Genomic DNA, 16,607 nt, shown 5'->3' on the forward strand with positions numbered 1-16,607 from the left:
CCATAACCGTGGGAGCGTTAAGTGTAACTAGAACCGCGGCGTGACGTAAGGAACGTGGAAATAAACGAACAACGCGGGGGGGGGGGGGGGGATGGAGAATGGAGAGAGGCGGTTCTAAAGAGAGAGGGGTGCACGGAGACGGTGCGGGGAAACGCGCGGGGGCGGCAAAGAAAGGAAAAAGAAGGGCGCGAGTTGTAGGTGGCGGCGGTCTCGGTCTCGTAGCAGACTCGCGAGAGTCGTGGTAATAAATGGGCAACACGAGCGCTTATAAGGGGTAGGTAATCTAAAGCTTTCGAGGCGGCAGCGCGGCGGGGAACGTCACGAGAAAGCGAGTAAGGTGGAGAGGTTTCACCGAGGGGGTGAAGCTTTCGGAGGAGCCGGGAGGGAGGCTAGAAGGGGGTGGCTCGGAGAGGGTGGCGTGTAGGATGAGAAGAACCGGCTGTAGGAGGAGACCGTCGAGGAAGGGGGATAAGGGTGGTTACGGTGAGGGTGTGAGATAAGGTATAAGGTGGGTAAGATGGCGGACAATTTGCCGCTCGACTACTCTTGCCCGCACCCCTCCCTCGACGATTCCACCCCCACCCACTCTGGCCTATGTACCGGGTAATAGATGTTCCTCCTTCGCGACCAACAGAGAAACGTTGAACGCGCGCGCAAGCAACCCTCTCCTCCTCCTCCTCGTTTTCCTGTACCCTCCCTCCCTCGCCAGCTCGCTTCCTTCGTTCCTCTTTCTCTCTCCCTCTGACGTCTCCAGGTATTCTCTCCGTCCTTTTCGACAATATCGCGCGAGGGGAGCGAGTACATACACACGCGACGATGAAGAGAGAATCACGCGTGCACGCGAGTGCGACGCGAACATGCTGGAAAGTTGCGACCGCGCTGCTACCCCCCCATTCGAAGCCGGGTACGCGGTATTCACGTCCGCGGTACGTAGGTATTTTAAACGCTCTCCACACCGTCACCTGCCGCCGCCACTGTTCGCCCCACTCCCCGTGCCGGGCTCCCACCCCCGCGCGACCGCCGGCCTATCCGCCAGACCGCACCAGCATGCTCTCTCTTAGCATTCCATCCGCCATCTTCTCACTTAATAAAATAATTACCCCAGGCCAATTAAGCGTCCCCCGCCCCGCCCAGCCGCGCCAACCCCTCTCGCTCTCTCTCTCATCCGTAAATTACCCTACCCGCGAGCAACCCGCGTGCTACTCGCCAAGCAAAAGCCCCGCGACCTTCTTCTTCGTCCCGTCTTCTCCTTTTTCCTTCATCCCGGTGTTCTCAAATCCCTCGATTTTTCAACGTTTCCAGAAATTTCGCCCGGATTATGGTCTCACCCTGTCCAGGGGTATGGTCCGGTGTATCCATGCTGTTGCTTTGATAAGCTTTTAAACCAGCACGAGTCCCCCGAGCTCCATTTTTGCTCGTACCATTGTTTAACGGCTCTCCGCGAATTTTTTGCCACGGGCCGAGGGGTTGGGAGCCGATGCGCGCGCGTGATAATGCATTTTATATTTATGCGCCGGCGAAAATTTAGCGTGAAACGACGGTGTATTGCTCGTCAGCACGGAAAATAATTTATTGATTTCCGATAACGGTGTTTTATCTTTCGCATAAATATAATGGGGGGAACGTACCTGGCCGACCAGGTGCGTTGCCCCTGGGTGGCCCGCTCTCGCCTCGCGAAGTTTTAGCTTTACGGGTTAGGGTGAATGCCGACCAAGAAGTTTAGTCTGGAGAGAGGATTACTCATCCCCAATCTTGAATAACGTAATAGTTTCTCCGATATTACTTGTGAAATGATTTTGAGATACTTGGGGACTGATTAGAGTGGAGAAATATGAGCAGGAGTTCAAGTTGAGGATAAATGGAACACCCCCTAATATGAGCTAAACCGAAGATCCCTAAGATGTATACTGAGCGACATCTGTGACTTATTCTTCGACTCTGCGATGTTTTCGACTGTAGATTATGAATTGGAAGAGCCCGGATGATTTTACATTTATACATTTTTGTTCGTTTTTGGACTAATCTTAATCATTAAAAGTCTATTTTACACAGGGTTGTAGTCACTCAAGTAAAAGGCTAAAAATTATAAACATTTCTGTGGGAAAGTAAAAATATCAATTTACGAGCCTAACCTGAGTTTTTAAATTTTCTGTAAAAATATAATTTAGAAACATATTTTTGTATCATAAGCTTGAACATAGGTCTAAATATCTGTAAAGAAAATTATGTTAATGGTGGCGCCATCTACCAAGAAATATTATACTAACAGTCACTAAGTTCTTGCACGTAGCCGCAGATGGCGCCACAAGTTTGTTTTTCAATTCGATGCAAATATAATGATACAAATTTCCGATAAAATGTTTAATGATAAATTGTTACTAAACTATATCGACTGAGAAATATGCAGTGACAATTCTTACATACGTCAGAGTAGTATTTAATCATAATCTAGGTGTTCTTTTTTATGATTTATGTCGTACTCACATTGACGGCTTCAGTTCGGTATCAAAATGTCTGCCATGTCGTTGCTTCGTCGTGTCGTCGCAAAACAAATTGCAGATATTTCTGGTATAAACGCAACAGCGTCATGTTACGTGCCGAAGAGATATAGATATAAATTGATAGTGCTTCCTAAGCCAGGTGTAAATGGCATAGCTTATAGGAGAAAAGTCCACTACAAAGATGAGTACACAGTGGAGCCTTTGGAGGTTACAAATTTGGCTGGCAGAGATCCTGTTACAGGTAAGAATCGAGATCTTATTTTCTATTGCTTTATGGTTAGCTATCAGCTATGGTTATCACTTAATATGGTATTTCCTGCATTATATGTATTTCACTGGCGATAATTTTCATTAAGTTGGGCACTTTAACTTGTGCTCGCCGAGCGCGTAAATGCCGTCTCCTCCCGTCTGCCGATAGCAACGCCATTTTATGGTGGCGGCAACAAAATAAATTTCCTATAGCGACACATATGGCGGGAGCAATTTGAATTTAAAAATACTAGGTCCAATTATAATCAACTTTTAAGACTCATAATATACATAATATATAATATATGTCAGCAATTAAATTTTAAAAAGAAGACTGTACGTGCTTTAATTGTGTATCTACTTATATTAAACCCTAGAAGATGAAGAAATGTTGTTGAGCTCCGATAACCAAGAATATACTTAATGTGATTGGAAAACCTCTGAAAATCTAACAAAGAATAACTCAGACCTTTTATGCAGTATAAAAGTAACAATGTTAATGACATATTATTTTTATAAAATAGGTAGAGTGGTAGCCAAGGGCATTGGTGGAGGCCTCAAGCACAAGTTTCACTGGATCCACTGGATCAGGAATGGGCCAAAAGACTTGAACGAGCCACCAAGACTAGACAAAGTCCTGGCTGTCTTCAAGGATGGCTGCAGGACCGCATTTGTGGCCCTAGTCGGCAGTGGTGCGGAGTTGAGGTATATTCTAGCCACAGAGAACATGAAGGTGAACGACATAATCAAAACCCACATGGGCATACCCCGGAACCCAGTCAGAGCAATAGAGGGGGATGCTTATCCGTTAGGGGCACTACCAATTGGAACCATAGTCAACTGCATTGAAAAGTATCCTGGACTGGGTGGTTTCTTCGTCCACGGCGCGGGAACCTACGCAACGATGATAGCAAGGGACGGAGACGATCGCACAATTATTAGGATGCCTAGCAAGCAGCAGTTCAGCCTTCATAACACCTGTATGGCGACGGTAGGGAGATTGTCGAATATTATACACGGATCGACGCCAGTTGGTAGCGCACAGAAGATGAGAGAGCTTGGTAATCGACCTAGGAGTGGATTGAAACAAAAGAAGACCGGTAGATTCGGACGGAAGATCAAAAAACCGCCTCCAGTACGCAAAATCGATCCTCCATCGACAGACGTTAAGACAGAAGAGATCGAACTGAACTACAGCCCTCTGTACCCAACTGTCTAAACCAAAGATGAACGCGTGTAGAATAAATGGATCCTTTATTGTACAGGTTTTATTGTCATCGTCACACGCTCCAGGACAATACCACTAGATCATTGTCTCCTCCCGGAGAATACCCTTCCTTAGATTCCTTGGATCTCGTGGATGGAGTCGCTCGCGACTTCGCAGGAACCACGATCCCGTCATCGATCTCTTCTCGTTGTCATCATCAGTCTTTTCAATCGTTCAGAGACCTTTATTGTAATACACCGTTTCGACGTTCGGATGACTCGAGCGTATATGCTCCTGCACTTCCGGTTCCAATTCCTTTACCGAAATTGGAACTCGTTGGACAAATAGGGCACAGCATAGGGGTGTGGCGAAAGTCAAGCACACTCCACAAATTGCAACCTGTATGGGCACCGCGGCCCATCGAGCGTTACGCAACGTTTGTCGCCGGTCCAAAAAGTTCATTACTAGGGGCGCCAGTACTGTAAGTAAAACGAAATTGGATGCGCATTAATTACCATCGATTACTGTCGAGACTACTTAACCCTGAAAGGACTTTTGACTCTTGAGGCGAATCAATTCGTCGACCTCGGACTTTTCCCTCATGAAAATCGGAAGAGCTGTCTTTTTTGAATAACAAAATCCTCAAAACTATTTGTTAAACCCTGAAGAGACATGTCTCTTCAAGATTCGACGTATTGCGAAATTTTGAAGAAATCAGTCCGAAGTTAACTATGTTGCTCGACCAGAAGTCAGTCCAGGAAAATAAAAAATGGAATCATACCCATGCTCGGTGAAGCCATAAGGATTCGCGACAAGGTCACAGCAGTAATTGCTTTGACAGCAGCGTATCTGCTGTTGCCAACCTTCTCGCCTTCTTCTGTCTGCAGTTCGATGCCGCCTTGAAGCTCCGGCATCCTCATAAAGGGGATGTTCACGCAATTGGCAGCAGCCACCGCTGCCAACGGGACTAGTCGACCTACAAGCGGTGGCGCACTCCGGAAAAGTCGATTGAGACCCAGGGCAGTGACCACCGCACCTCCTGTTGCAATTGCATAGCTCTGGAGGATTGTGTTCATAGGAATCGGACTGGATCCGCTGCGGTTCGTGTAATTGACTATGGCGTTGAACGACTGGTTAACCCATTGCCAGGTGATCACGTGTGCCGTTGTCCTGCAGAATAATAAATGAAGCGAAACGTGTTAGGTACCGATTAGGCCTCGCAAACCCCACCCCGCTCTGCAACCATGTTTCCACGAACAACAATCACACCTTGCGGTTTTACCCCTAGGAAAGTTTGCATCGAGGATCGATCGATCGATCTATGGTTATTCCATCTAATTAGTACCCTCTCACTTTTATCCTTGGAAACGTGACCGTCAGCTTGACTAATTAGCCCGCACGCGTGCGTTACGATTTTGTAACTAGCCCAACAAGGTGAAAGGTCTCGACTGCTCTTATCGTATCAGCTGTTCGCTGTTCAATGTCGCCTCGCGATAACTTGTTAAGAGACGGCCGTATCGCAGCATATACGCACTTGTAGAACGTCATCATGCACCCGGTTATCATCATGTTCATCGGCACCTGGGCGCTCATGCGACCGATCAACAGCATCTTCTCCCCAGTGTCCGGGTGGAATGCACTGTCGTAAAGGTATTTGCAGTTCCATAGCTCCTTCTCTGTGATCTCTAGCTGTTGCAGGCTGCTACCTTTTCTGTGAATGTCACAAGGTTCAAATAAGTTTTTTTCAGTAAAGAAATTATTATTAAGTTGCAGATGCGCGTATTGTAGCTGTTTTTATCTTTTGAAAGACATTGAGTAAGAGAATCTCAAGAACTCTGATCTTGTTAAGAGAATTAAATGGTTTCTTTGCACATGACACTAGAAAAACATTCTTTTCGCTGTTCCTGTTTTCGAAGTTGTTATTGAAGAATTTTTCTGTCAGCTATTGATGATACTATTATTTTAGAAGTCTCCGTGTTAGAATGTGTAAAAAGAATATAAGAATTCTGGTATTTTCATAAAAGCTTCGATGAGATTTTATAAGTCCTTAGTTTTCTGATCTGACATCTTGTTGCATTAGATTTTTAAAAATGATGTGTTACTTTCTACGGTCTTTAATTTGACGAGCAAACGATGCTTCAGCCGAAAGTTCGAACCTTCTACAACGAAGACACAGACTCGAGAGAGCACTATGAAGAAATAAATAATTCAGCAGATACTTAGCAACGCGTTCTACTACGGAGACATTTAAACGACGAAGATGAGGAGAGCAGATGGTGACAGTAAACATGTCGATTACCTGTACTTGGTGACGACTTGCCGAGCAGTCTCGAGCTGCCCGCTGCTGGCAAATAGGTTCAAAGGGTTGGTAACCGTAAGAAAGTGCAACGCCCTTCCCCGATATGTGTTCTGGTCCCAATAGGGTTTCTCGATGTCGATTCGTTGCACGTCATCCTTGCTACCCGACATCTTGTTCGTCCTTTCCGTTCCTATAACCTGTTCCTTCTCCTACCTACTGCTCTCACCTGGCCTACCCTACCACCGCCAACGGAATCCCACCAGTTTGTTACCGGTTCTTTGTACGCGCTTAGACGGCCGCGGATGATACCTGCCGGCGTGGTCCTCGCGAGAGGAAGCGTGCAACGTTATTCCGTCCCTCGTCGCAGACTGAACGTTGTCCCCCGGCGTTCGAACCGTCTTTCAATCGACGCGGTCGGTTCTCTCGCCCCCGTGACCTTTCGATCTGTCCGTCTCATCGAGTTTCCCTCCTCCCTTCAACCCCTGCGAGACTCCATCGATAATACGCACGCGTGCGCAACCGACACCCACGCGACTAGCTCCGTTCATTCATCGGCTCCTGGCGCCTCGATGATAAGTCTGCAATGGAAAGTGACGGGTTATTCGAGTTAATATAGCAGCTGCGACGAAATCGAAGCAGACGATGAGGAACCATCGATTCGCGGACGTGATCTTTCGTAGTTACTTCAGATTCGAGTTGTCTCATGAACAGAAGACCTTTGATATTATTTTCTTGGCAGTTCGACTGCGGGTACTTGAACAGCGAGTATATGTTGTTTCTCGGGCAATAGTAGATGATATTCTTCGAACTCTATTTTTATATTAGTCGTATTAAGGGATGACATCTTTGGTAGACCCTTTGGTTTGTTTTCTTGGAGACAGATGTTTAGTCTACAATATTATCTTCATGTTAGTCTATGTCTAGCTATTTCAACAGTCGGTCTCTATTTTAGTTATCTTTATTTTTGTGAGATTGACTCCAGCTGCAGGATTTCCTTCGAGGTTGACTGGTTAGGGGATGCAAGGGCAGCGGACACTTAACCTTGTGCTGGATGTCTAAAGATAGATCTACTTCTGTTTTCTCGCGTAACGAGTATCGATTGGGTAAACAAAATAGGGGTGGTTTCAACCCCCATTCGGCTTGCAGCATGCTCCACGAGATGGCGACACTCGAATTTTTATTTCGTGTTTCTAAAAAATTTTAATAATATCCCATGGTTTCCTACAGCAAGCGCAGATTATACTCTTTGAGATTATCCGACGATTGTGCCACTGGATTATGTAACGCTGTACATTTATACATAGTTCATAGTTGCCGTATAATAGACACTCTGATTGTCTTATCTTCTGACGTTAACTGACCTGCAATCCTCGACAGTCGTTTCCGCAGGGTTCGAGCTTTATCTTGTATGGAGGTACTGAAATAATTTAATTAACGATATTGATACATTATTTCTTATTCAGTGAACCGTGCATCAACGATAAAGTATTTCCGAATATAGTATACAAACAACTCGAGGAACTTGCTTATTATGCAGAATCGTTGGAAAACACTTCAATGTTATTCAGATATTGTAATCGAGGAGCCCCACCCCCTCCTCGATACTACGCGCAACTATCAAGGCAGACAGGATTCGCGTTATTAAGACGACTGTAAACGTTGGTCGCAACGCGGTCAACAACGGTCCAAGCCTAAACGGAAAATCGTTCTTCACGTTCGTGGTGCAAACAAAGTACATTGTGCGAAAGGAAGCACCATAGAGTATAGGCAATTAACTCGTGAAAGCGTGCACACCTCTCGCGCGGCCTCTTGAACCGCGTGCTCATTAAAAGTCAGCATCGATATGCTAATCATTGGCTGTCGGTGCGATTGACAGACACGGTCTGTGTCACGCCTGGCAAATATTGACGCGGATTTGGCCTTGTTACAGTCCATCCTGCGCGTTAACAAGGTCATTATCGATCGCCGATCATTCGCGATTATGTTTAACTTTCTAAATAGCTATCGGTCCGATCCAGTTCACTGGAATCGCGTATCCAGGTGAAAATCTGCGGATAATTAGTTAACACCGCATTGATCGTCAATTACGCGCGCGTATGATTCTCGGGATTAAGGCGAGCATTTCGATAATTTTTGAATCTCTTAATTAACGTCAGGATTAAACCGTGGTAATTTCTGATTCGATCTAATTATCCAGAAATCTCGTTGCTCGACTTTAGAAATCGATTTCACCGTATCTTTTCAGAATTTTATTCGTGGAATTACGTCACATCCGCGAGCCGAAGTCATTCAGATTTGCAATTAACATCATTTCGTTCCGAAATGGAATTTACACGAGCTCCTAACTCACCCCTATTTTCCATTGTTTGGTGAAATACCTGTGATACCATAGAAACAACAGTACAAGATTGTACGGTTGTAACAACTTCGAGAAATTTGCAAAGGAATGCATTAATGGGTTCACAGTTTGCACGGTTAACGACCTCGCTTTTCGATTCGTCGGCATTCCGAACGCAGACACTTCGCGCCCAGATTTTACAGTCTTTTTTTCCCCGTAAAGTCTGCGACGAAAAAGCAGTCGTGAATCGGTCGTCGTTTTCCACGAAGTAGAGATCGTAGGAGATAGTTTGCGCTCACAGTCACGTATTATGCCTGTATGCATATCGCGAACTCATCTGCATTTTGAAAGCGACCTGCTCGCTCCTATTGTTCAAACAATATCCTCAAAGTTTCTAAAAGCTATTCGCATTAGAAATCCACCGAGAAGCTGCGGAGACCAATGGGGGGCAAAGAGTGTCTTTTGGTTCGCGCGAACTTCTTCTTGGACAGCAGCCAAAGAGTGTACAAATTGGCTGAGATGGATTGGTGGAACTGGAGCAAGAAGTTGCGCGAATTTTTTTGGCCTCTTTTTACAGGAACGGGAGCAGCGAGGATCGTCATACTAGGTAGATGTTGTTGGTTAAGCAAATCGAGTCATTTATCAGCAACATGTGCTGATAATGGGGGAAAAATTAGGTTGTAGAACGGCGAACAGTAAACGAAATAATAGCAGAGCGTCTGAAAGATTGAAACTAAGAAAAATTTAAAGTAAAAATAAGAAGATAGAGTAAAACATTATTCCCATTAATTTTCTAACTATTTTGTTGATAAATATAAACAATTGTTAGTCAACAATTCAGGGGTTCCACAGAAACTTCTTGAATACCGATGTCGGTAACGTCCGCCATATTGGATTCCGCGTTCGGGCACCGAGGACTCCGAATGGCAATTGTTGCGGCTTAAGACTGTTTTGAACGCTTCCTCGTCGAGGTTGCTTAAAATTCTGAGCAATACGTCGTGCGTCAGCCATCGTTTGTCTATTCCGTTCACTGCCTGCGCGAATGGCCCACTTGCGCGGACCAACGTCCACGCATGCAATCGAAACCGAAAACGAAAGGCACAACGTTCGCGAGTATGGGAATTCCAGTTTGCGGTATCGTGAGCGGTTCGGTCGCGCCGTCGCGACGATATCCGTGACCGACTCGTTAATTACGGAGGCGAGGGTTTAATTGGCCGATTGGCTCCTGCGTTGACATGTCATTAAGCAGCATACAAATTTCCGTGATTATGTCGCCTGACGAAGTACGAGTGTCCACATGTTCATGAAACCTATGCGAATAATAAGGACAGTTGCACGATTTTACGATGGAATATCGTTGACAGGTTGCCGCGTGCACGGGAGCGGCTTGTACGTCAAATAAATACCAGCCGCTTATCTAATGTTCAAAAATTATACGACCGTTAATTTTCCGCTCGATGTTTCGCCAATTTAATGCCATATTTTACTGATATCTGTTTTTAATAACGAAACGCAGGGTAGAAGCAACGGTAACCGATCGGCGATCTTGTCACGATATGTCACTGAATTCGGAAGCAGTAACCGATATATTCAGTTATTAGTGTCCAATTTCTCTAAGATTATATTTCTGAAAGTTTACGACCAAACGACAGCTCGAATTATCTACTAATTGCCGTCCAGATTTTCTAAAAACGAACACTATCCAGGCCACGGTGATTTTACGCCTTCACACTAGCCGACGCGGCCGCGTCTTTTGGCTTACGACAACTTTTTCAGCGGCGTTCGCTCGTTATGTTTCACCTAGTGGCATGATTTCGCGGGCCGACGATAATGTAATCCGCGGAGGCAACGGTTAACAAATTATCGACGATCCAACTATTCATACTTTCACCAGAATCGATCTTGACGTCAGACTAATGGTAATCGGGATCTCCGAATACCAGAGTGATCTTGATTTGACAGAATTCTTGGCGGACGAGAGAATGAGGGCCGCCGATTCGCGAACCGTGAACGATCGTCCGACACGGCGACAGTTTTTCCTCCAGATGGTGGACAGCTGCTGCCCGAAACAATGGAATTAGCCGCGAATTAGGCGAATAGCCGGTCACATTACTCTGGTCACGGGACCAGAAATTCGTTTTCCCTCGGAGCGGTGTTCCTCGAACCCGCGCGTAACGAGCGCTGTTTTGACTTCAATATATCCGCCCGCGATTGTTCCGTGGCTTTCTTTTGGAAATTGAGAGAAACCTCGTGCCCCGTGGTATAGTTTAAGATTTAATGAAGATCGTGTACTGCATCTAGGCTGCCATACGAATTTCCGGTAAATCGAAGGATCATGAATTACTTCCTTCACGTGGCTAATCTCGATCACGGTGCTACCATAGTTGTTGTCGAGCTTTAAAACTGTTAATTCGGCAATCGTAGCTTTAACAATCCGAGCTTAGCTATTTAACTGACCTTGGTAGTTTTCCTATTTGAGAATATTTTTTTTTCTTAACCGGTGAACTATTGCAGTCTCGTTGAAAAGTGTGTCAATCACCGTAATTATACTGCAGTTACGTATATATTTGACTTTCTTCAAGTTTAAACTCAACACTTTTCTCAATATATATGATTTAACGAAGCTGTCCGGTTGAACGAATTTATGACTGTCTTGTATAATAATACTTTTTAGTTTCATTTTCGATTGAACCGAAGGATTAGCGAAGGCGTTAGAAGATTAAAATGTGAAAGCGCAATAAAAGTCAAAGTGATAAATCATAACCGATGCGAAATCATTTCACGGTTCGAAATCTTGGTTCTTAAATACCGGAAGTGCGAACGACATCGACCCGACTGGAAGCTGCTGCAACAGCTATTACATAGTATACTTCAACAGCTATTAAATTGTAGGTTGCAAAGTAGTTTGCCGCGGACTCCCAGACAAATAACACTCTCCCGCAACTGAATTACGCACGCCAAATAAGACCGCTCGACGATATCGGAAAGGCTTCCACCTTCACGCTCGTTGCTAATACTTTCTCGCGTTATTATCTGTATCCTCGGCGAACCTGGCACCCAGCCCATAAATCGTCGAGAAATAGATCTAACAGTATGTAACATCGGCTCATAATCGAAACACTTTCTCGTTACGTCCGCGGGAGGAATATTTTTCGCGTACGAGATCATTTCATTCAGCGATCCGCATTGTTCTCAGCACAATCCGAATTAATTTCAATAGTGGTTAACATTTTAAACAGTTGACATTTCTTCGCGCTAATATTTATTTTCATCGCTTTGACTCAATTTCAATTTTATGTATTTAATTTTTATATTCGCCGGCTGTGAGAATCTTTTAACCCTTTTAGAATAATTACTGCGACATTGTCACCACTCTTGTATATCTAGTATCTAAAATTAAGATGTATAATTCTATTATTCGAAGTGTCTCAATTGTGTCCAAAGCTCCAGGAAATTTTAATAGGCGAATAAAGAATCCATTAGGATATTCATAAGTTCTCAAAGAAATCGAAAACCCGTGCATCATCGTAACTCATCTCGTCGCGTTGAAAAGAGTGTAGGACCCGGATGACTTAATCAACGTAAACAAGTTAATCGGGCCAGTCTCGATAAAATATGGCCTTTAAATAAATTAAATAAATGTGTGCCGCGTTGGAAAAGTGGCCTAGAAAGTTCCGTATAGATCGACGAATCATCTTCGCTTCAATTAACACGGGTGGTTAATTAGAAAATTCAGCATCCTTTTTCGAGCATTTAAACGAGAACTCTTCGGATTCCTCGATCGTCTTGACCGTCAAGATTTTTAATCAGCGATGAACGGATCTAAACTGGATCGTTCGGTCGAACGTCTCGATAGATTCAATGCTGTAATTTCTTGTTCGCATACCAGCATAATTATAGTGCACTATACGATCAGCGAACATAAGACAAAATCGATAAAATCTTTTAACAATAGACTGGTACGTATTGTCTTCGAGTCTACCGATTTAAATTCCGTTGAAATCGACCGTCGATTATCGGATTAAGGTTGTCGATCCAGGAAAGACACATTCAGCGGGTTTCTTATGGGTTATTTTTCCCCCGCGTTCGACGAATTAATCGGCGAATTAATGGCGACGATCGATCGTGTTCGCCAATGGCTCCCTGTTTCCGGGCATCGACGGAGCTATCTGGATCGGCGGAATCGGGTGCAAGGTTATTATCGGCTCATATCCTGGCAACGCCACCAAGAACTGGGTCGCCGAATTATCAGGGTAAGCAGGTTGCGTCGCGCGATCGCCGCGTGTACGATGATTCCGCCTCGGGCCCTCGGAATCTGGTTCTTATCGGGGGCCCCTTGACGATTTCTGCGTGCACCTTTTTTCGGGGATGCACGAGTGAAAGGCGTGCCAACCGTACTTTATCGCCGCCACGGCCGCGAACCTATCATCACCGTTCCGCGCAGCTTTTACGCGGTTTTTTCCGCCAGCTTTTTCGATCCAGATTTTACGCCAATCCGAGGGCTTTGTAGGAATAATCGGATGCCCGGGCAGCGGCGGGCACGTGGCCGATTACAGTCGCGGTTGTTACTGCGCGGATCTGTCTGCAAATCTACTTTCCACAGTTTTTTCTTCCGCGGAGAGAAGTCATTGAAAGATTCAATCTAAATGGAATCAATTAATAAGTAGGCTACGGATCTCGAGATAATTTCTTACCTAAAGAATCACTAAATATCTTCCGTGCCGGGTGAACATGTTTAATTGCTTCAATTTCTGGCCATTATTCTTGGCGTCGCGTTTGGCAAAGAAGAATTTTTTATGTATGAATTCTGTAATTAATATAACCATTTACAAGTCGATTTTATTCATTGAGAGTATAAGTACTTTAAAAGTGATATTTATATATTAAAAAGGCGTGTTAGAAAAGTGTATCGAAGCAAATGATCTTTCAAAAAAGAATACCAACTTTTACTGTTTATTTAAAAATCCAATATTTCATATGCACTAATCTAATGATTAATATTGCTAACACCTAAGAACATCGTTATTAGTAGCAAACACGCCTCCACTTTTCATTTCGTTGGCAAAAAGATACGCAACAACGAAACTCACACTTATGCTTTCAATCCCACTCCAGGCATTTACATATCTAGATCCTCCCACTATCAAAAACATTTGTCAACCGGAGGAGCGTGGAGCAGGTGCGCGAGCAAGTATCGAACGTCTGTTATCTAAAGCCTGTGGCGACCACAACTGCAGCATTGGAAATCGTTCCGGTGACCCATTGATCATAGGAGATCATGCGATCTCAACTTAGCGCCACCGGTGGGCATTAATTTTAGTTCGAGCATAGATCGTAATCTACGTGAAACCGGGCGTGTCCCTGTGTCCCGAACAGATTGCTTTTCACGTACGCGAGAGAACGATGTACAATCGACACGATCGCTTAGGCATTTCCATCTCGGCGGAAAAAATAGATAAGCACATCGCGAAGTACCGTTTTATGGTGTCAGTAACAAAAGGAGAATGAGTCGAATGGAGATCGAATGGAGATCGAAGGGGTTAGACGACGCGGGATAAGGATGCTGCGACGGAACCGGAGCCTCGGATGTGTCAACACAGTTTAAACCCGGTCTTTTATTGTCGTTAAACGTTGCCGAGGGACTTTCTAGCGCAATGGGGTTTAATTTATGGCAGAAGACCGACATTCCTGCAAACAGTGGTCGACGGCTGGGACAGTTCATCGGGTGTGATAAGCCGAAGTGTGCCGATCAAAACCTGCATCGAGCGCGGTCGAGACTTTGTGCCGCGTTCGCCGGAGTTTTGTTTCTTTGAACCGGTGCGCCGGTAGAAACAAACGATTTCAAAACAACCAGCTGCGCTAGATCCGCGGAGTACTAGCAGCTTTGGGCCGAGATCTAGCGTAGATGTCTACCACCGGGATCGATGAAAGTAGTGTAATTTTATAGCGACGTTTATCTTGGAAGATAAAATCTGCTTCATCGATCCTGGCGGTCCTTGGCGTACCTTCTTGGAATAATAGAGTTATGGGACCACCCCAGGGTCTATGGTGTAAAAAAACTAGACTGGGACTCCGGCATTTTTAAATTCAAAGGAGATTCGATTGCCGAGATAATTCGTTAGAAAATGAGCGTGTGCCGTTTGAAACAGCGGGAATATAAAAATAGAATATAAAAATAAAAAATAAAAATAGAAAATAAAGATAGAAAATAAAAATAGAAAATAGAGATAGAAAATAAAAATGTGAAAAACAGTTTGCTTGGAAATGGAAGGTGAGATAATTAAATTGGGCACGGAAAATGATGCCATACAGGAACTAAGTCAATCGGTAATGATTTATTTTTTTAAATGTCTAGCCTACTTTCTTAGCATTTCGCGGTTGGTGTATGTCCTCTTCGGACCGTTGCTTATCGACTTTCTGTAACAGTGATGCAAGTCGAAAGCAACTGCTAGGACGTCATCGATGAGAAACTAGAGTTACAACCGGTTAGATAATGGATCTACGGCTCGAGATCCCTGATTTCAGTCGTTAAATTTCTAGCCGCTATCTGGAAAAATTTAAGGACATCTTTCGTGATAACAAAAAAATGGTTGATCTTAATTAACGGCGACGTTAATGCGGCGTAATGCATGACTGTGTTGCATACGTTACCATTCGCGGTCGTAGCTTCTGGTTCAATGATTTAACCAGTTTTTGGAGACCTAATTTTAAGTAGGCTCGACGATGTCAACAGATCCGGAAGAGTAATAAACATGGATAATAGAACTAAAGTTTATTGTGTCAGAGTCTTATCTAATCCTTGTTAATCAAACTCTCCAATATATTCAAATAATAAGAAAAATAAGCGAGCGAAATATGGAACAATAAAAACGATTGAAGAATTTGAAAACACTGTCATATTGCTTTCAATTTGTTAGATTTATTAACAGAGCGACTACATTTCTGTACAATTTTATTTCGTACAAAAATTCACTATCTAGTTACTGAATCACCAACAAAGTAGAACATTAGTCGAGACGAAAATAGTAATTATGGGTCAGACGTGTTGAATCGATATCAAATGAGGGGAATTTAAATCAAATGCATATCAAATAACTCGGATGACACAATTAGAGCGCATTCGGATCACGTTGACTTCTACGTCTTAATTTAATCTTGTTTCATTATTACATGTTTACTTTGCTATCTATATTTAAATTTACGATCTAAGTCTAACATCGATCAGTAAAAAAAATATATATCATCAATTTATATATAATTTTCCTTTTCCTATAGATTATTAATTTGGGGGCACGATAATTACGACTTAAATACTGTTCTTTAATTTCTTTAGCTAATCTCCATAGTTTTGCATTATGTTAACGTATTTTTGACACACAAACCACTGATTATTAACAAATATTTAATATAAAAAATCCTTCGACTTTCTCCATTCAAAGGCCCAGAAGAAATCTGCCCCATCGAGCTACTGGCTTCGAAATCCATTTCCCCATAAACTCCAGCTGACAATGGAAGTTCATTATCTCCAGACAACTGTTCTCGCATAATTGCGCGGCGGATTCGTCAGCGTTTTGCATCGGCAACACCTGGACGAAAATGGGACACACGGCTGCAATCAGCGTTGCGGTTTGTCCCCTAATCGAGCGATTATAAAACCGTTAATAACAACGCCCCGAATATCCGTCGCAGTCCTCCGTGCAATCGGCACCATTGAATCCTCGGAAATTGCTCGATATCATGGAGCGTTCGAGTTCCACCGATTCGATAGCCGGTCCCATTGCCTCGGACGTACTTGTGCCGGTCCCCCATAGCCGGCCTGCTGCAGGTCTGCCCGCAGGTCTGTCTGCACCGAGCGTGTCCAAGCTCCAGTCTCCGATGCAACATTATCTAAGCCGTGGACCGGTACCCCCACCGACCTAAATGCACCACGTATAAATGCTCAAGACACCTTCTAACCAGTGTCAGTGAGATTGTGGACCTAATCTCGTTCACGGACGTGATCCAGGCGTGTCG

General features: G+C 44.2%; 2 protein-coding genes across 2 annotated transcripts; one reads left to right on the forward strand and one right to left on the reverse strand.

Moving 5' to 3' along the window:
- The first annotated feature begins 2,480 nt into the window (after positions 1-2,480).
- Positions 2,481-4,012, forward strand: Mrpl2 (mitochondrial ribosomal protein L2). Its single transcript, XM_078176425.1, has 2 exons — positions 2,481-2,742; positions 3,275-4,012. Exons 1-2 carry the CDS (start codon positions 2,511-2,513, stop codon positions 3,967-3,969), a joined length of 927 nt encoding a protein of 308 aa, XP_078032551.1. The 5' UTR covers positions 2,481-2,510; the 3' UTR covers positions 3,970-4,012.
- On the reverse strand, positions 4,001-6,658 carry Sfxn1-3 (Sideroflexin-1-3). Its single transcript, XM_078176424.1, has 4 exons — positions 6,257-6,658; positions 5,492-5,668; positions 4,739-5,127; positions 4,001-4,436 (listed from the first exon to the last, which is right to left on the reverse strand). Exons 1-4 carry the CDS (start codon positions 6,424-6,426, stop codon positions 4,192-4,194), a joined length of 981 nt encoding a protein of 326 aa, XP_078032550.1. The 5' UTR covers positions 6,427-6,658; the 3' UTR covers positions 4,001-4,191.
- Positions 6,659-16,607: the final 9,949 nt, after the last annotated feature.

Source organism: Augochlora pura, chromosome 3 (genome assembly GCF_028453695.1).
Source record: "Augochlora pura isolate Apur16 chromosome 3, APUR_v2.2.1, whole genome shotgun sequence".
In the NCBI taxonomy this organism is placed as follows: Eukaryota; Metazoa; Arthropoda; class Insecta; order Hymenoptera; family Halictidae; genus Augochlora; species Augochlora pura.

Bases quoted from the DNA above. Each gene is read 5' to 3' on its own strand.
- Mrpl2 (XM_078176425.1), top strand. From the start codon at position 2,511: ATGTCTGCCATGTCGTTGCTTCGTCGTGTCGTCGCAAAACAAATTGCA. The intron at 2,743-3,274 runs GTAAGAATCGAG...TTTATAAAATAG, and splicing joins TGGCAGAGATCCTGTTACAG to GTAGAGTGGTAGCCAAGGGC.
- Sfxn1-3 (XM_078176424.1), bottom strand. From the start codon at position 6,426: ATGTCGGGTAGCAAGGATGACGTGCAACGAATCGACATCGAGAAACCC. The intron at 5,669-6,256 runs GTAATCGACATG...TGACATTCACAG, and splicing joins CAAGTCGTCACCAAGTACAG to AAAAGGTAGCAGCCTGCAAC. The intron at 4,437-4,738 runs GTATGATTCCAT...TTTTACTTACAG, and splicing joins TATGGCTTCACCGAGCATGG to TACTGGCGCCCCTAGTAATG.